General features: G+C 26.6%; 1 protein-coding gene across 19 annotated transcripts in view; it reads left to right on the top strand.

Moving 5' to 3' along the window:
- Fur2 (furin-like protease 2) overlaps positions 1-21,570 on the top strand; it is a 719,646-nt gene that overhangs the window by 575,879 nt on the left and 122,197 nt on the right. For 10 of the 19 annotated variants that reach the window (XM_073976168.1, XM_073976169.1, XM_073976175.1 and 7 more), the window contains 2 exons: positions 16,020-16,124; positions 19,243-19,497. In XM_073976168.1, the coding sequence (XP_073832269.1) occupies positions 16,020-16,124; positions 19,243-19,497 (360 nt within the window). Of the gene's footprint in view, positions 1-16,019; positions 16,125-19,242; positions 19,507-21,570 lie in introns of all 19 variants that reach the window. The other 9 variants (XM_073976161.1, XM_073976166.1, XM_073976159.1 and 6 more) reach the window with 1 other exon arrangement.

Genomic DNA, 21,570 nt, shown 5'->3' with positions numbered 1-21,570 from the left:
TTGATAAACACATTATATTGCCTAAATTCGGATGCTACCGTTATATTGGGGTTATACCAAAACCTGGACCCGTTTCCACAATTTTTGGTGGGGAAGTTTTTGTACCATTGGGAACGCCAAGTTACAGCCAATATTGACTAAAAATTTGGATAAAGTCCTGAAAATACCTGAAATCGGGTGCTACCACTATTTGGGGGCTATAGGAAAAAATGGACCCATAGTGGTTTTGGTTTCATATTTATGTGTTGTCATCCATCTGAAAAGTTTTCAAAGGTTTGGTTAGATTGGTCAACTGCAACCGTGTTAAAAATGAGTTTCTAGATTTGAACTAAACAGACAGACAACAAAGCGTGTTAAATCAAAAAATGTAAAACAACAATAACCAAAGCAAACAAACAATTCTTTTATTTAAATTCCTTCTGAATTTAGTGAACTGCTTATTGCATTATTTAAATGTTTCAATTATTCAAGGAATTTAACACGTTTTTGGTCGTATATAGTTGTTAAGAAAATGTTTTCTTTAATTATTTTAAAATACCTGCCCAAAGTAATTTGGCTGTGGCAGTCTTTACACAAAATGACTTTTTGTTGTTGAAAGGAATTTACTACGTGCATTGTTCACTTTGTGTTTTCTTTTTCTTTTTCCACCTGCTTTCAACAAGTAATCTTACAAATCTTTTAAACAAATACGTAGATAAATTTGCCTTTTAACAAATTTCCAAAATAGTTGTAATGCTAGAAAATATATGTCGGAACAAGTTGTTAGTGCATTTTTTTTTTTGAAATTTGCACACTTCCATACACAAAGACGCCCTGAATTGTTATTCTTTAAATCTTTAGTTGTGTACGTGTACATACATACCTGTGTTTATTTGCACTAACTTATGTTGAAGAAATATTTTTCTCAACCAAAAATAATTCACATATTTTCCTTAGCACTATTCCACAATGCAATGATAATAAACATGCAAAACATACAGCATTTGAGGAGCAACCGAGCAAGCCAAGCAAGCATCATGAATTGTGCAAATAGAAGCAAGGAAACCAACCACGCACACACAAATACAATTTAGGTTATCCAACAGACAAATATATTTAAGTAGTAGAATTTAACAAAAAAAAAAAAAACAACAAGAAAAATAAAACAAATTTTTCTTACCAGGAAATTTTCAGTTCATTCGAATGCTTCCACATGCAAGACACGTAAACAAATATTGTGCATCCAAAGAAAATCAACACAAGTGCCAACAAAACACCACAACTAACAACAACTCCAAAACAACAGAAAACACACAAACGTAAAACAATAGCAGCAACAAGCAGTTGCTGTTGCTGCTGAATAAATAGCAACTACACCTCCTAACAGCCCAATTCTAATTTGTAGAACACAAACATACATAAATACACATGCAAATAAAAGGAATGTTGTTTTACACACACACGTGTACATTTCACGATTTGTGGTCCTTACATTTAAATATTCATTTCGTTGTATGAAACGGAGAATGGTCTTGAATCAACTACATCCCTTCCATTATTGGTTCTCTACACTGGATATTTCCCACAAAAATCTTCATACAGTCATTCATTTACACGTAAATTTGTTGTTCTTTCTAGGTTTACAGGTATTCATAGTATGGTGGAAATAAATAAATATACAGTAGTAGACAAGGGGCAAACATGTTGTTGAAATATCTGTTATCTCTACAGAGAATACGATTCAATAGCTTGTAATAGTAGTTGGAAGTTCGGTTTGACATACGTAGTGTCTTTAAAGTCAGAAGAAATATAAATATATAATTAATATTCTTAATAATATAATACTAATTAAATCCACCTTAATGGACTTAAAACGTTTTGAAAAAAAGTGTTCTTTAAAAAAATCCACGATTATTTCTTCAACAAATATTCTTAAAATTTTACGAATTTTTCCCTCAAAAATATTCTTTTACCTTCAGGATTTTTGCCTCAAAAATATTCATTAAAATCCACGATTATTGGTCACAAAAATATTCTTTAAAAATCCAAGATTATTGTCTACAAAAATACTCTTTAAAAAATCCAATATTATTGATCACAAAAATATTCTTTAAAAAATCCAATATTATTGATCACAAAAATATTCTTTAAAAAATCCAATATTATTGATCACAAAAATATTCTTTAAAAATCCACGATTATTGATCTGAAAAATATTCTTTAAAAAAAATCCACGAATATTGATCTGAAAAATATTCTTTAAAAAAATCCACAATTACCGATATGAAAAATATTCTTTAAAAAAATCCAAGATTATTGATCTGAAAAATATTCTTTAAAAAAATCCACGATTATTAAAAAAAATTCTTTATTCCATATTCCACGATTATTGAAAAATTTCCTTTAAAAAATCCACGATTATTGAAAAAATTTCCTTTAAAAAATCCACGATTATTGAAAAAATTTCCTTTTAAAAATCCATGATTATTGAAAAATTTCCTTTAAAAAATCCACGATTATTGAACAAATTTCCTTTAAAAAATCCACGATTATTGAAAAAATTTCCTTTAAAAAATCCACGATTATTGAAAAAATTTCCTTTAAAAAATCCACGATTATTGAAAAAATTTCCTTTAAAAAATCCACGATTATTGAACAATTTTCTTTTAAAAAATCCACGATTATTGAAAAATGTTCCTTTAAAAAATCCACGATTATTGAAAAATTTTCCTTTAAAAAATCCACGATTATTGAAAAATTTTATTTTAATAAATCCACGATTATTGAAAAATTTTATTTTAATAAATCCACGATTATTGAAAAATTTTCCTTTAAAAAATCCACGATTATTGAAAAATGTTCCTTTAAAAAATTCACGATTATTGAAAAATGTTCCTTTAAAAAATCCACGATTATTGAAAAATGTTCCTTTAAAAAGTCCACGATTATTGAAAAATTTTCCTTTAAAAAATCCACGATTATTGAAAAATTTTTATTGAAAAATGTTCCTTTAAAAAATCCACGATTATTGAAAAATGTTCCTTTAAAAAATCTACGATTATTGAAAAATTTTCCTTTAAAAAATCCACGAATTGAAAAATTCTCCTTTAAAAAATCCACGATTATTGAAAATTTTTTCTTTAAAAAATCCACGATTATTGAAAAATATTCCTTTAAAAAATCCACGATTATTGAGAAATGTTCCTTAAAAAAATCCACGATTATTGAAAAATATTCCTTAAAAAAATCCACGATTATTGAAAAATGTTCCTTTAAAAAATCCACGATTATTGAAAAATGTTCCTTTAAAAAATCCACGATTATTGAAAAATGTTCCTTTAAAAAATCCACGATTATTGAAAAATGTTCCTTTAAAAAATCCACGATTATTGAAAAATGTTCCTTTAAAAAAATCCACGATTATTGAAAAATGTTCCTTTAAAAAATCCACGATTATTGAAAAATGTTCCTTTAAAAAATCCACGATTATATAAAAATGTTCCTTTAAAAAATCCACGATTATTGAAAAATGTTCCTTTAAAAAATCCACGATTATTGAAAAATGTTCCTTTAAAAAATCCACGATTATTGAAAAATGTTCCTTTAAAAAATCCACGATTATTGAAAAATGTTCCTTTAAAAAATCCACGATTATTGAAAAATGTTCCTTTAAAAAATCCACGATTATTGAAAAATGTTCCTTTAAAAAATCCACGATTATTGAAAAATGTTCCTTTAAAAAATCCACGATTATTGAAAAATGTTCCTTTAAAAAATCCACGATTATTGAAAAATGTTCCTTTAAAAAATCCACGATTATTGAAAAATGTTCCTTTAAAAAATCCACGATTATTGAAAAATGTTCCTTTAAAAAATCCACGATTATTGAAAAATGTTCCTTTAAAAAATCCACGATTATTGAAAAATGTTCCTTTAAAAAATCCACGATTATTGAAAAATGTTCCTTTAAAAAATCCACGATTATTGAAAAATGTTCCTTTAAAAAATCCACGATTATTGAAAAATGTTCCTTTAAAAAATCCACGATTATTGAAAAATGTTCCTTTAAAAAATCCACGATTATTGAAAAATGTTCCTTTAAAAAATCCACGATTATTGAAAAATGTTCCTTTAAAAAATCCACGATTATTGAAAAATGTTCCTTTAAAAAATCCACGATTATTGAAAAATGTTCCTTTAAAAAATCCACGATTATTGAAAAATGTTCCTTTAAAAAATCCACGATTATTGAAAAATGTTCCTTTAAAAAATCCACGATTATTGAAAAATGTTCCTTTAAAAAATCCACGATTATTGAAAAATGTTCCTTTAAAAAATCCACGATTATTGAAAAATGTTCCTTTAAAAAATCCACGATTATTGAAAAATGTTCCTTTAAAAAATCCACGATTATTGAAAAATGTTCCTTTAAAAAATCCACGATTATTGAAAAATGTTCCTTTAAAAAATCCACGATTATTGAAAAATGTTCCTTTAAAAAATCCACGATTATTGAAAAATGTTCCTTTAAAAAATCCACGATTATTGAAAAATGTTCCTTTAAAAAATCCACGATTATTGAAAAATGTTCCTTTAAAAAATCCACGATTATTGAAAAATGTTCCTTTAAAAAATCCACGATTATTGAAAAATGTTCCTTTAAAAAATCCACGATTATTGAAAAATGTTCCTTTAAAAAATCCACGATTATTGAAAAATGTTCCTTTAAAAAATCCACGATTATTGAAAAATGTTCCTTTAAAAAATCCACGATTATTGAAAAATGTTCCTTTAAAAAATCCACGATTATTGAAAAATGTTCCTTTAAAAAATCCACGATTATTAAAAAATGTTCCTTTAAAAAATCCACGATTATTGAAAAATGTTCCTTTAAAAAATCCACGATTATTGAAAAATGTTCCTTTAAAAAATCCACGATTATTGAAAAATGTTCCTTTAAAAAATCCACGATTATTGAAAAATGTTCCTTTAAAAAATCCACGATTATTGAAAAATGTTCCTTTAAAAAATCCACGATTATTGAAAAATGTTCCTTTAAAAAATCCACGATTATTGAAAAATGTTCCTTTAAAAAATCCACGATTATTGAAAAATGTTCCTTTAAAAAATCCACGATTATTGAAAAATGTTCCTTTAAAAAATCCACGATTATTGAAAAATGTTCCTTTAAAAAATCCACGATTATTGAAAAATGTTCCTTTAAAAAATCCACGATTATTGAAAAATGTTCCTTTAAAAAATCCACGATTATTGAAAAATGTTCCTTTAAAAAAATCCACGATTATTGAAAAATGTTCCTTTAAAAAATCCACGATTATTGAAAAATGTTCCTTTAAAAAATCCACGATTATTGAAAAATGTTCCTTTAAAAAATCCACGGTTATTGAAAAATGTTCCTTTAAAAAATCCACGATTATTGAAAAATGTTCCTTTAAAAAATCCACGATTATTGAAAAATTTTCCTTTAAAAAATCCACGATTATTGAAAAATGTTCCTTTAAAAAATTCACGATTATTGAAAAATTTTCCTTTAAAAAATCCACGATTATTGAAAAATGTTCCTTTAAAAAATTCACGATTATTGAAAAATTGTCCTTTAAAAAATCCACGATTATTAAAAAATTTTCCTTTAAAAAATCCACGATTATTGAAAAATTTTCCTTTAAAAAATCCACGATTATTGAAAAATGTTCCTTTAAAAAATCCACGATTATTGAAAAATGTTCCTTTAAAAAATCCACGATTATTGAAAAATGTTCCTTTAAAAAATCCACGATTATTGAAAAATGTTCCTTTAAAAAATCCACGATTATTGAAAAATGTTCCTTTAAAAAATCCACGATTATTGAAAAATGTTCCTTTAAAAAATCCACAATTATTGAAAATTGTTCCTTTAAAAAATCCACAATTATTGAAAAATTTTCCTTTAAAAAATCCACGATTATTGAAAAATTTTCCTTTAAAAAATCCACGATTATTGAAAAATTTTCCGTTAAAAAATCCACGATTATTGAAAAATTTTCCTTTAAAAAAACCACGATTATTGAAAAATTTTCCTTTAAAAAATCCACGATTATTGAAAAATGTTCCTTTAAAAAATCCACGATTATTGAAAAATGTTCCTTTAAAAAATCCACGATTATTGAAAAATGTTCCTTTAAAAAATCCACGATTATTGAAAAATGTTCCTTTAAAAAATCCACGATTATTGAAAAATTCTCCTTTAAAAAATCCACGATTATTGAAAAATTTTCCTTTAAAAAATCCACGATTATTGAAAATTGTCCTAAAAAAATCCACGATTATTGAAAAATGTTCCTTTAAAAAATCCACGATTATTGAAAAATGTTCCTTTAAAAAATCCACGATTATTGAAAATTGTCCTAAAAAAATCCACGATTATTGAAAAATTCTCCTTTAAAAAATCCACGATTATTGAAAAATGTTCCTTTAAAAAATCCACGATTATTGAAAAATGTTCCTTTAAAAAATCCACGATTATTGAAAAATTCTCCTTTAAAAAATCCACGATTATTGAAAAATTTTCCTTTAAAAAATCCACGATTATTGAAAAATTTTCCTTTAAAAAATCCACGATTATTGAAAAATTTTCCTTTAAAAAATCCACGATTATTGAAAATTGTCCTAAAAAATCCACGATTATTGAAAAATATGCTTTAAAAAAAAATCCACGATTATTGAAAAATATGCTTTAAAAAAATCCACGATTATTGAAAAATATGCTTTAAAAAAATCCACGATTATTGAAAAATTTTCCTTTAAAAAATCCACGATTATTGAAAAATGTTCCTTTAAAAAATCCACGATTATTGAAAAATGTTCCTTTAAAAAATCCACGATTATTGAAAAATGTTCCTTTAAAAAATCCACGATTATTGAAAAATGTTCCTTTAAAAAATCCACGATTATTGAAAAATTTTCCTTTAAAAAAATCCACGATTATTGAAAAATTTTCCTTTAAAAAATCCACGATTATTGAAAAATTTTCCTTTAAAAAATCCACGATTATTGAAAAATTTTCCTTTAAAAAATCCTCGATTATTGAAAAATATTCTTCAAAAAAATCCACGATTATTGAAAAATATTTTTTAAAAAAATCCACGATTATTGAAAAATATTCTTTAAAAAATCCACGATTATTGAAAAATATTTTTTAAAAACCCTACGATTATTGCAAAAAATATTCTTTAAAAAAAAATTCAAGATTATTGATCGAATAACATTCTTTAAAAAAATCTACGATTATTTATCTGAAAAATATTCTTTAAAAAAATCCACGATTATTGAAAAATATTCATTAAAAAAATCCACGATTATTGAAAAATATTTTTTAAAAAAATCCACGATTATTGAAAAATATTCTTTAAAAAATCCACGATTATTGAAAAATATTTTTTTAAAAACCCTACGATTATTGCAAAAAAATATTCTTTAAAAAAAAATTCAAGATTATTGATCGAATAACATTCTTTAAAAAAATCTACGATTATTTATCTGAAAAATATTCTTTAAAAAAATCCAAGACTTTTTTCGTCAAAAATATTCTTTAAAACGTCCACAATAATTTTGCTAAAAAATATTTTTTAAAAAAATCCACGATTGTTTTCTTCAAAAATATTCTTTAAAAGATCCACGATATTTTTGATTCAAAAACATTCTTTAAAAAATCTATAATGTTTGATTCGAAAATATTCTTTGAAAATTTCACGATTTTTGCTTCCAAAATATTCTTTAAAAAATCTAAAATGTTTGCTTCAACAATATTCTTTGAAAATTGAACGATTTTTTGCTTCCAAAATATCCTTTAAAAAAATCCACGATTGTTGCTCCAAAAAAATCTTTGAAAATTTACTATTTTTTGCCCCAAATTTAAATTAAACCTCCACCATTACTTACTGTTTTTCATTGCCGTTTTCCCATAAGGGTTGTTTTCTTGCAATCTTCCTTATGATTCTTCTTATTCTGCCTTGCTTTTTTTCCAATCTTTTAAAATATCAATTAATTATCAGATAACTTTGGAGGAACTCAGTCAGAAGTGAATTTGGTGAATTTACATATAGAATGTGTTAACTTAATTAAATAAGTATAGTCGTGTGTATATTGTTTTTCTCGGCATAAAAATATCCAGTGAAATGCATCGAAATGAAAAAGACAATCCATTGTGCCTCCGAGAAGAAGAAATACCGATGCAAGTCCTTTGTGAATATGTGTATGTATGTAAGCATTCAACCTGATAAATGTTGCCGACAATTTAGTTGGAATGCATAATATTTAACAATGGTTGCTTGAGGCATGCTGAGGCCCAGAGAAAAACTCCATAAATTTTCCCTGGTGGCAACATGCAAATTAAATATATGTGAATATATTTAAGGCAATTAAATTAATTAATGGCACTACCGTAAGGTGTTATGCAAAAGATTAAAAAAGTATGTAACATTGTTTTTTTTTTTTTTTTTTTTTAATAATAATAATTGCGAATAATTGAAATTATTAATTGATTTTCAAAGGGTCAATAATGTATTGAAATGTCTTAACTACAAAAAAGTGGATGAATTGATTTTGAAATTCGAATTTTTTATTTTAATTTGCACTAAATTGCAAAGAATAGGGGAAACAATAAAACAGGCGCTGTTGCAACCCATGTCTGATCATTGAAATTCCCTTCATTACAAATTCTTTTTTATTTAACAAATTACAATGTAATCTATTGTCTCGATGCATGATTCCTTCAGTAAAAGCTCTTAATATAATTTATTTATTAACTGTAAATAAGCCTTACATTTTTACATCTTTTAATGTTTCTACATTTTTCCTAAGAATAAACGGAACTAAAAGCTTATTACTAAAAAAAATCCTTCCTTCACTTCCATAACTTCAAGGCAATCTATAAAATATTCAATAGATTTTTAGTCTTATTAAATACATCTTTACATTTATTAAGTCCCATAGGGCAATCAACTTTTATTTAACTGCAAATAAAATACCAGAAAATCGTATTGATTAAAAGATTGAGCTAAAGAATTGAACGAGTGAAAGGAAAAAAAGTGGAATTCAAACATACCAACTAAACTTCTTCTTGAAAAGCTAACAGTTAAGTCCAAACAACTACTAGGACTTTGTACACCACCAACCAACCACTTTTGCTGTTCTAGTTCACAAGTCGCTTCTTAAATTTCCCAAGCAAACGAGTAAAAAACGTACACAACTAAAGTGCAAAGTTAGTTGGATTCCATCCATCCAAGGAATAAAATGAAAATCAAATAAAACCCACTTTTTTTGTTCTGTTTGCAAAATGGACAGTTGTTGTACGGAAAGAGCACAAATCCCGTTCGAAGGTTATGCACAATAATGTGAGAAAGAAATTTTACAAATCTTGTTTGAAGGGGAGGGGGTTGGATGGATGAATGAAGTGCTAACATAAGACGAGAACAAACATCAATGAAAAGTGAAAAGTTTTTTCGCAACTAAAAGCGAATTACTAAAACTACTCACTTGCAGTTTTTGTTTTAGTCTGAAGGGCTTTGTAAACTGTAACGCGTAGTTTTTAGCTAAAGCCTTAGTGTTTCCCCTCAGCAGAATCCTTTTTTGAATCCTTGACATGTATGTTATGTTCACACAGTTCTCCAATATTAGTTAAGGTCAATGATGATTGAAAACAAAGTAAAAAAATGGGATTTTAGTATGTAGGCTACTCAAAAAATTAATTAAAGACTCACGATTATTGAACGGAATTACTTAAATATTTAGCAATTATTACAAAATTGTAATGACAAAAATTAAACTCAAAGTATTCTTTAAAAAATCCACGATTATTATTAAAAAACTTCTTTAAAAAATCCACAATTATTATTAATCTTAAAAATATTTTTTAAAAAATGCACGATTATTATTAATCTCAAAAATAATCTTTAAAAAATCCACGATTATTATTAATCTCAAAAATATTCTTTAAAAAATCCACGATTATTATTAATCTCAAAAATATTCGCTAACAAAATCCACGATTATTATCAATCTCAAAAATATTCTTAAAAAAATCCACGCTTATTATTAATTTAAAAAATATTCGTTAACAAAATCTAAACATGGTAAAATATTGAGTTTTTAAAGAAATTCGGGGCTATATCTCTGAAACCAATACGAATCTTCTTCTGACCTCTGAAGCAAATTTGTAGATAAGGACAAGAATAAAATATTTGGAGAAATAATAAACTCGAAAAACTACATTTATTGTCTCATATTTCAAAATATATGCAAAAATTCCACAATTTTTATACATTTGGCACCGTATCTCCGAAACCGTTAATTTTTTCTGAATATTTTCTTTTGGAAAAATATTCCCTGGAATGTAATACACAACTCTTCGGAACATGTCATTGTTGTAGAATGCCTCTATGCCGTTGTTTTCAGTACATTTTTCAACGACGATTTAATAAAAATGTCAATAATGTAGTGAAATCCGAAATGCGAGAATAATCTGTTGGTGTGAACTGTGTTTGAAATACGTGTTGTAAAAGATATGGTACAAAATACCGCTGAAACAATATGAAGTAAGCATTTTAGAGTTTCAGAATGTTCTAAAGAATTGTTGAGAACTTTATTTGGAAGATTTTTGCAAAAGGTTACTTGGTTCAACTCCCAATAGTTTAGCCGATACTGACCAGACTTTCACAAATTATGTAAAATTTTCTATATTTTATCGATTTTGATGCCCTAGATAATTATGTTGTCTGTTCAAAAGATAAATTCAACTAGTTTAGGGCTACAATATTGCCAAAGACTGCAAGACTAAATTTCCACTCGTTTCTGATATAAAGGCCCCATAAATGCAAAAAAACTGTATTTTTAGCCCGGTTTAGATGAGGCTGTAAAATCCGATCTGGATCTGACAGGACAAAACCCTACTAGGCTTTTTGTAGTCTCAATATGTGCTTTCAAAAAATTCATGCTAGAAGTTGTTTGCATTTTCAGTGTTGCATAGTGTTATTAATCTCAAAAATGGGCTTTAAAAAATGCACGATTATTACTTACTTACTTAGCTGACCCATTACAGGACATTTGCTCCATAGGCCGAACTAAGAAAAGATCTCCAATTCTCTCTATTTGTTGCTTCGCTTTCTGGAATACCGCGCCTTTTCATCTCATCATCCACTTGTTTGCGCCATCTATTCCTTGGCCTGCCAATTCTGCGTGCACCGCCATGCGGTCCGTGTTTATACGCCTTTTTAGCGGGTTCATAATCGCTCATTCTTATGCTACGGCCTAGCCAACGCAATCGCTGCATCTCGATACGTTTAACAATATTGATGTCTTTGTATAGCTGATATAGCTCGTGGTTCATACGACGTCGATATTCACCGTCAACGCAAATCGGCCCGTAGATCTTTCGAAGAATTTTCCTCTCAAACACACCAAGCACTGCCATGTCTGCTTGCGCAAGTACCCAGGCTTCGCAGCCATACATCAGCACGGGTAGTATCAGTGTTTTGTAGAGCGTTATTTTTGTTTGACGAGATGTGGCTTTGTTTTTAAAGTGCTTACTTCAGCCAAAGTAGCATCTGTTGGCCAAAACAATTCTTCTTTTTAGTTCACAACTGATGTCGTTTGTTGTGTTTACGGAGATGCCGAGGTAGACGAAGTCTTTAACTACCTCAAAATTATAGGAACCAATTTCCACAGTTGGTCCGAGCTTTGCGCGGCGACACCATCAATTTGGTATTTTCGCCGTTTACCGCCAGACCCACTTTCGCAGATTCTGCTTCGACCTTCCTAAATGTATCAGTTACGTCCTTTACTGATCGTCCAACGATGTCTATGTCATCAGCATAAGCAAGTAACAAGTGGCTATTGTTGTAAATTGTGCCATTTCTTTTGACATTTGCATCTCGTATTACCTTTTCCAGCAAAATGTTGAACAGGTCACACGAAAGGCTGTCTCCTTGTCTGAAACCTCTTTTGGTACCAAACTCTTCGGAGAGGTTCTTTCCTATTTTAAATGACGACCTCGTGTCAGTTAAGGACATTTTACAAACCCGGATGAGCTTTTCGGGGATACCAAATTCAGACATGGCTTGTAATACCTTTGAACGCAGCGGGCTGTCGAATGCTGCTTTATAATCGACAAAAAGTTGACATCTGTCGATATGCATCTCTTGGGTCTTCTCCAGGATTTGCCGCAGGGTAAATATCTGGTCAATGGTGGACTTGCCAGGTCTAAAGCCGCACTGGTATGGTCCAATTATCTCGTTGACCATAGGCTTTAGTCGTTCGCACAATATCCCTCACACGATCTTGTAGGCAATAGGGAGTAGACATATGCCCCTATAGTTAGAGCATACAGTCTTATCTCCCTTCTTGTGGACCACCTGTGCCCCACAGGATGCTCAGGTTCCAATCGTCGGGTACGCGTTCTTCCTGCCAGATGGTGCTAACTAGCTGATGCATACACCTTATCAGCGCGTCGCCTCCGGTTTTGAACAGCTCGGCTGGTAAGCCATCGGCTCCTGCTGCTTTATTATTCTTCAGCCGGTTGATTGCTGTTTTTACCTCATCTTGGCCTGGCGGTATACATTCTAACCATCTTCTGGGATTGGATCTGTGGTATCATCGTCTTCGCTACTATTGGATACCAGCAGATTGGAGAAATGTTCCTTCCATATCCTGAGTACGCTATCTGTATCTGTTACCAGATTACCTTGCTGGTCTCTAAAGGAGGATGTGCCTGTACCAAAGCCATCTGTTTGATGTTTCACTCTTTGGTAGAATTTTCGGACTTCATTCTGGCTCCTGTACATCTCGATTTTTTCACACTCCCGCTTTTCCATTTCTCTCTTTTTCTTGCGGAAAAGACGGTTCTCTTCTCTCCGTTTCTCCCGATATCTCTCTCGTGCGCTACGCGTTGCTACTGATTGTAAGGTAGCTCTATATGCCGCATTTTTCTCTTCGGTAGCAGCACGACACTCCTGGTCATACCATGAATTCCTTTGTGCAGGCGTCTGGTATCCATGTATGGATTTTGTGGCTGTTTGCATGGAGTGGGCAATATTTTGCCATTGCGCTGATGTGTTATCGGGACAAGGAGTGATCTCATTAAGCAATTGGGCTAGTTGAGTGGAATATGCTGTGGCTATCTGTTGTGATTGCAGCTTACCAATGACTAACTTTCGTGTTGTGTCTGTTCGTACTTTGTTTGCTACGTTTAAGCGGGTGCGTACCTTTGCTGCAACAAGGTAGTGGTCCGAATCAATGTTTGCGCCTCGGAACTATCGTACATCTAACACGCTCGATGAATGTCTTCCATCTATCTCAACATGATCAATTTGATTTCTTGTTTTCTGATCCGGAGACAGCCAGGTGCCCTTATGAATATCGAGATGATTAAATCTGGTACTGCTAACTACCATGTTTTTTGCAGCTGCAAAGTCTATCAGCATCATTCCATTGTCAGATGTTTCACTGTGGAGACTACAATTCCCGACTGTTGGGCCAAAGATATTCTCCTTTCCAATTTTGGCATTAAAATCGTCTAGAATAATTTTAATGTCATGGGCAGGGCAACGGTCATATGTTTCTTCTAAGCGCTCGTAAAATGTATCTTTGGTCTGTTCTTCAGTGGGAGCATGAGCGTAAATAAAGTTGATGTTGAAGAATTTAACTTTTATTCGAATTGCAGCAAGTCTTTCATTCACTGGGGTGAAGCTGGATACCAGGTGTTTTAGTCTCCGACTAACTACGAATCCGCAACCAAACTCATGCTTTACGTCATGGCAGCTATAATACAGTGTGTCACCTTTAGGTGTTGTTGTGACGCCTTTCCCAATACATCGTATTTCCTGTATGGCAGTAATATCGGCCTTGTACTTTTCAAATACGTCTGCCAATGCGAAGACTGCACCTTCTCTATAAAGAGTGCGAACATTCCATGTGCAGATTCGCAGATCATGGTCCTAAAAACGTTTGCGGGGCTCGTCAACTTTAGAGGGGTTTGTTTTTCTTTTCTTTCGTTTTTTTCATAACAGGCTGTTTTTCTAGTGGAGGGTTACTAACCCGACGCCCAAACCCAAGATTTAACGTTCTTATGGGTGAACGCGCGGCACATGTTAGCTCTCTACCTTTAACGGGTGTTAAAGACAGTTCCCCAGGTGACACCACGGTGAGGTCAGTGTCCACTTGAGATGAAAGAGGGGCCAAGATAAATCCTGAGCTTTGCCATGTTAAAACCGGTCAGGACCGTTGCTTGGTATCTTCCATCCCCTACGTCACCCAATCTCAAAAATATTCTTTAAATAAAATCCACGATTATTATTAATCTCAAAAATATTCTTTAAATAAAATCCACGATTATTATTAATCTCAAAAATATTCTTTAAATAAAATCCACGATTATTATTAATCTCAAAAATATTCTTTAAATAAAATCCACGATTATTATTAATCTCAAAAATATTTAAAAAAAATCCACGATATATTCTTTAAAAAAATACACGATTATTAATCTCAAAAATATTTTTAAAAAAATCCACGATTATTATTAATCTCCAAAATATTCTTTAAAAAATCCATGCTTTTTAACTTTATCAACTGTCATCTCCTATGAAAAGAAAGCGTGTTACAAATCTCTATGAATATCACATATCAATCTATACAACGTACAATTTTGTCGCAATTTTGTATTGTATCAAGCCCCTACCTAAATACATACATATATCCGTAAATATTAAATCAAATCCAAAAAAAAGTCATTTTCTTATGGTATGTCAGTTGCTTTTCTGACTTTTCGGAAGCGCTGTTTACTTTTCCTCTTGAGCGCAATTGTAATTCTTATATGTTATTTCCAGGAACCCCTTTCTCCTCCCCGCCGAGCACAATCTTCTCAACAAACATACCTTTTGCGATTTATTTATTTTGTTATGAAACGTGTATTGAATTATAGATATCGAAAATACAATTACACCCACTCAATGGCTTACAGTTTCAATCCTTGACTTTCAATTGCACGAACCAACCAAAACCAACAACCTGAAATACCAAGAAAAAATAAATAAATTGATTTTCAAATAAACGTTAACAAGCTTGTCGTAACGGAAATAAAGTATACGCTCTATATACCATACACAGAAGCGGTTTCCCTTGTTGCAATGCATAACGGAAAGCAAGGATAAATTGGCGTGCTAAGAATCCTAACCATGTTGATACGAGACGGGATGTATTATATCGTCGTCATCGCCTTTACTTCCTAACTTTTGTGTAGCAGAGTAGCTTTTGGCTACTTCACAAGAAGATGAAGAAAAACACCAACTCGTTTTCCACCAGCAGCAACAACAACAACAACGTTGGACAATATCAACAATATTGGCTGGCGATTGGTTTTCATTTACCTGACATTCAATTCAAACATTTTAATTAAATTTTCTTTTTCTCGGTGTGTTTTTTTTCGCTCTGAATTGTGGAAATGTTGTGTTGTGTCGTGTCGTTTGGGTTGTGGTGTTGATGTGGCAGCGATAGCGACGATGTTGTTGTCCCACGTCAATATTATGCAATTGTTTACTCAATTGCTGATGTTGTTTTTTTTTAATGTCATTCTGCAATGTTGGCTGGCCCTGGCAATGCTGACCAATGGTTTACATCACTCTTATATGTTCCATTAAGTTTTCATTGAGTAATAAACCTTTATTTTAATAGTAAATTATTTTCAAGCCCCACACTGACACTTTGAATGCAAATTGATTTATTTATTTGACTTGATACGTAACCACAATTAATTGGCGTATTGTATATTTAAGAGGTATGTCTGTATGTAAATCAAGAAAATGTTGAAAAAATTTAAATTCTGTTCCAAGAAAATGGTTGATAACGAAAAAATAATGAAAGATATAATAGGCGGGTATATTTATAATGTAATAAAAAATAATACTACAAAATATAACAATGTTTATATGTATATATAAGTATTTTATTTATTATTTTTTTTATTAAATATTTACCTTTCTTCTTTCCAGATTGGTGCTTTAAAAGATTATTATCTCTTCCATCATAAACGTATATCAAAACGATCCCTTAGAACCAGTGATGAACACCATAAAGCCTTAAATTCGGAACCAGAGGTAAGCACAATAAATATATAATAATAAAATATATAAAATATATAATAATAAAATATATTTTCTTATGTAACCATTAAATAGTGATAAACATTATTATTTTTATTATAAAGATTTATGTTATTATTATCTTGATTAATTATATTATTGTTATTATTATAATTATTATTATTTTATTATTAATATTTATTATTTAGCAATATTTATTATTTTTTATGTATTATTTTTTATAATTTATTATTGATTATTTATTTTTTATAATTTATTATTTATTTTTTGTTATTCTTATTTGTTATTAATTATTTATTATTAATTATTGCTTATTAATTATTTGTTATTAGTTATTTATTAATATAATTTATTATTAATTATTATCTATTATTTATTACTTTTTTATTATTTATTTCTTATTATTTATTATTCATTATTTGTTATTAGTTATTTATTAATATAATTTATTATTAATTATTATCTATTATTTATTACTTTTTTATTATTTATTTCTTATTATTTATTATTCATTATTTGTTATTTATTATTTTTTATTATTGATATTTAATATTTAATATTTAATATTTAATATTTAATATTTAATATTTAATATTTAATATTTAATATTTAATATTTAATATTTAATATTTAATATTTAATATTTAATATTTAATATTTAATATTTAATATTTAATATTTAATATTTAATATTAATATTTAATATTTAATATTTAATATTTAATATTTAATATTTAATATTTAATATTTAATATTTAATATTATTTAATATTTTAATATTTAATATTTAATATTTAATATTTAATATTTAATATTTAATATTTAATATTTAATATTTAATATTTAATATTTAATATTTAATATTAATATTTAATATTTAATATTTAATATTTAATATTTAATATTTAATATTTAATATTTAATATTTAATATTTAATATTTAATATTTAATATTTAATATTTAATATTTATATTTAATATTTAATATTTAATATTTAATATTTAATATTTAATATTTAATATTTAATATTTAATATTTAATATTTAATATTTAATATTTAATATTTAATATTTAATATTTAATATTTAATATTTAATATTTAATATTTAATATTTAATATTTAATATTTAATATTTAATATTTAATATTTAATATTTAATATTTAATATTTAATATTTAATATTTAATATTTAATATTTAATATTTAATATTAATATTTAATATTTAATATTTAATATTTAATATTTAATATTTAATATTTAATATTTAATATTTAATATTTAATATTATATTTAATATTTAATATTTAATATTTAATATTTAATATTTAATATTTAAATATTTAATATTTAATATTTAATATTTAATATTTAATATTTAATATTTAATATTTAATATTTAATATTTAATATTTAATATTTAATATTTAATATTTAATATTTAATATTTAATATTTAATATTTAATATTAATATTTAATATTTAATATTTAATATTTAATATTTAATATTTAATATTTAATATTTAATATTTAATATTTAATATTTAATATTTAATATTTAATATTTAATATTTAATATTTAATATTTAATATTTAATATTTAATATTTAATATTTAATATTTAATATTTAATATTTAATATTTAATATTTAATATTTAATATTTAATATTTAATATTTAATATTTAATATTTAATATTTAATATTTAATATTTAATATTTAATATTTAATATTTAATATTTAATATTTAATATTTAATATTTAATATTTAATATTTAATATTTAATATTTAATATTTAATATTTAATATTTAATATTTAATATTTAATATTTAATATTTAATATTTAATATTTAATATTTAATATTTAATATTTAATATTTAATATTTAATATTTAATATTTAATATTTAATATTTAATATTTAATATTTAATATTTAATATTTAATATTTAATATTTAATATTTAATATTTAATATTTAATATTTAATATTTAATATTTAATATTTAATATTTAATATTTAATATTTAATATTTAATATTTAATATTTAATATTTAATATTTAATATTTAATATTTAATATTTAATATTTAATATTTAATATTTAATATTTAATATTTAATATTTAATATTTAATATTTAATATTTAATATTTAATATTTAATATTTAATATTTAATATTTAATATTTAATATTTAATATTTAATATTTAATATTTAATATTTAATATTTAATATTTAATATTTAATATTTAATATTTAATATTTAATATTTAATATTTAATATTTAATATTTAATATTTAATATTTAATATTTAATATTTAATATTTAATATTTAATATTTAATATTTAATATTTAATATTTAATATTTAATATTTAATATTTAATATTTAATATTTAATATTTAATATTTAATATTTAATATTTAATATTTAATATTTAATATTTAATATTTAATATTTAATATTTAATATTTAATATTTAATATTTAATATTTAATATTTAATATTTAATATTTAATATTTAATATTTAATATTTAATATTTAATATTTAATATTTAATATTTAATATTTAATATTTAATATTTAATATTTAATATTTAATATTTAATATTTAATATTTAATATTTAATATTTAATATTTAATATTTAATATTTAATATTTAATATTTAATATTTAATATTTAATATTTAATATTTAATATTTAATATTTAATATTTATTATTTATGATTTATTGTATATTATTTATTTATTATTTATTATTAATTATTATCTATTATTTATTACTTTTTTATTATTTATTTTTTATTATTTATTATATATTATTTATTATTCATTATTTGTTATTTATTATTTATTATTAATTATTTATTATCTATTATTTATTATATAGTATTTGGTATTTATTATTTATGATTTATTATCTATTATTTATTATTTATAATTTATTATTAATTATTGTCTATTATTCATTATTTATTTCTTTTTTATTTTTTATTATTCATATTTATTATTTATTTATTATTTATAATTTATTAGTTATTATTTGTTATTTTTACACATTTATACATTTCCTTATTTTAATTAATTATATTTCTTGTTTTCCAGGTCCGATGGATCCAACAACAACATGAAAAAATACGCCACAAACGTGATGGTTCCTATCCCTCTCTACCCGGTTATAGTCCCTATGATGTATTGCGACAAACAACTGCCTTTGGCGGTTTGCCCTCCCTACATGTTATGACTGGACCAGATACCTCATATCGTAACGGGTTAACACGTGCTCCACGCATACAATATCGTGATGCTGGACCACATACAATTTTCCCTGATCCTTTGTTCAAGGAACAATGGTATTTGGTGAGTAAAGTATGTGTAAGAAATCAGTTTTTCTTTCTTTCTCTCGTTCGTTCGTTTGATTTGGGTGTTTTTGGATGGAATTGTTTTGTCGTGGGATTGAGCTGTAATTTTGGTGTAACAATCCCTAAAGTGTAATGGTTTACCTAAACATATTATCCTGATTCCTGGTAAAGCTGTATAACCTTAATCTTAGTACTAATAATAATGGTATATTCACATAAAAAAATACATATTTAATTTAGTAGCTTATAACGCCAATCGTAGAATAAATATTTATATATTTATATTGATTTATATTAATATTAGCTGGACACAAAGGAGACATTAATAATAATTTAAGATAAGGTGTAAATATCTATAAAATATTTTACTAATTAAACTAATTTTCAGAATACTATTTAAATTTATAATTTAAATATTTTAAAAGAGAAAAATTCTCGAAATTTTCATTTAAATCGTTAGTTAACAATAAGATTTGCTTTAAATACGTGTATATTAACGTGTAATATAATATAGAATAAATAAAAATAATATTAACGATTTTGTGCTAAGTATAAATAGTTGATATACTTGAAAATAGTCTAACGTTTGTGTATCTGTCAATGATTTGCTTATTTAATGTCAATCAAATTTCGATAGAACTAAAACGAAACTAATATGTATATGTATAAATATTTTACCATTAATATTGAACTAAAATCAAGTAAATTCATATATATGTATGTAGAGAGGGCTAGTCTAGAAATCAGTATTTCAATAATCTGTCGTAAGAAAAAAAAACAAAATTAGGAAAATATAATTAATTCGTTTATCGAACTGTACATAAAATTAAAAACTTTTTGCATATTAACTTATATTTTTTCACCGTAAACGTAAATAAAATATGGTTACTTATTTGTCCATTTTTTGTGGATATTTTTTTTTTTTAATTTAAATTTTTATTTCAAACAAAAATCTCTCTGTTGATCGGATATCAATTTGATTTCTTCTATGATCTGGTGACTTTTGATCGCAAAGATAAGCCGAAATCTTTGCAGAAGACACTAAAATTTTCTTATATGCGAGTAGTAGGTCCAGGATATCACTTAAGACGTCTTCACCTGTTACATTTTCCATCTTAGAGCCGTCGGCATAAATCTCTATACCGTCTAGAGATAGGTGCAGGTCTCTATGTGGTATTCAATTCTTTGCTCCAAATTCATTTGTGGTAATATTTAATTTCTTAATCTCAAAGCTGCGCCACAAATAAATCTCCGTAAAACACTCGTAAACAAATGCCTGCTCCTGTACAACAAGCTCTAAGAAGTTCCTGTAGCACGCTCAGTGCAGCCGGTGACATTGATTCCATCAAAGCAGAATTAGGTGCACTGCACGTACAAAAACAAATCAAAATATTTGCTCTCTTTTGTGTGCTCTTTCGCTGCGTTCGGATCTTGTGTGTGTGTGAATTGCCGAAAAACTTCGCAACTTCAACAATACCAAAGAACGACGTTGGCCTAGATCAGAATGCGGCACACAACAACAACAATTTGAGCAAACACTGTTATCAGTGCATGGTTTTTCAATTAGTGAGTGGAGAGAGAAGCTCTCTTTGCTTGCTCGCGAGTAAAGAGGTGCCGCATTCTGGCCTAGATACTTGGCCTCTGAAGAGAGTTCCAAGGTAACACCATGCGCCAGTGTCATATTGAGTGTGTCATTTCCCCTCTTATCCGCGAAGAGTCCCAGCTCTGTCATATCTCCTTGCATGAATTCCGATGTGGTTTGGGGGAATTTTCCAGTGATCATATATTCCTTTCCGTCCAAATTCAGCTATTTTGATTTTTTTTATATCCGCTGACTTTAGACAAAAAAGGGTATATTCACTTTTATATGACCAAAATGTGTATCATCGAAATAATGGTTTTAGATTCCATGTATGTTTGGACGAAATCCGTTTCAGAGAATTTTAGTCGATTTAGCCATAACCGTCCTCCTGTCTGACTGCCTAGAATGCACAATAACTCTAGAACGGTTTTAGTCCAAACTTTTATCAAGTTCGAAAATGCGCCACATCGATCCAATCCGCCACAAAAG

Source organism: Musca autumnalis, unplaced genomic scaffold (genome assembly GCF_047663935.1).
Source record: "Musca autumnalis isolate F117 unplaced genomic scaffold, ASM4766393v1 scaffold_3, whole genome shotgun sequence".
NCBI lineage: Eukaryota > Metazoa > Arthropoda > Insecta > Diptera > Muscidae > Musca > Musca autumnalis.
The sequence above is the reverse complement of the archived record's forward strand: the minus strand, read 5'-3'. Positions and strand labels throughout refer to the sequence as shown.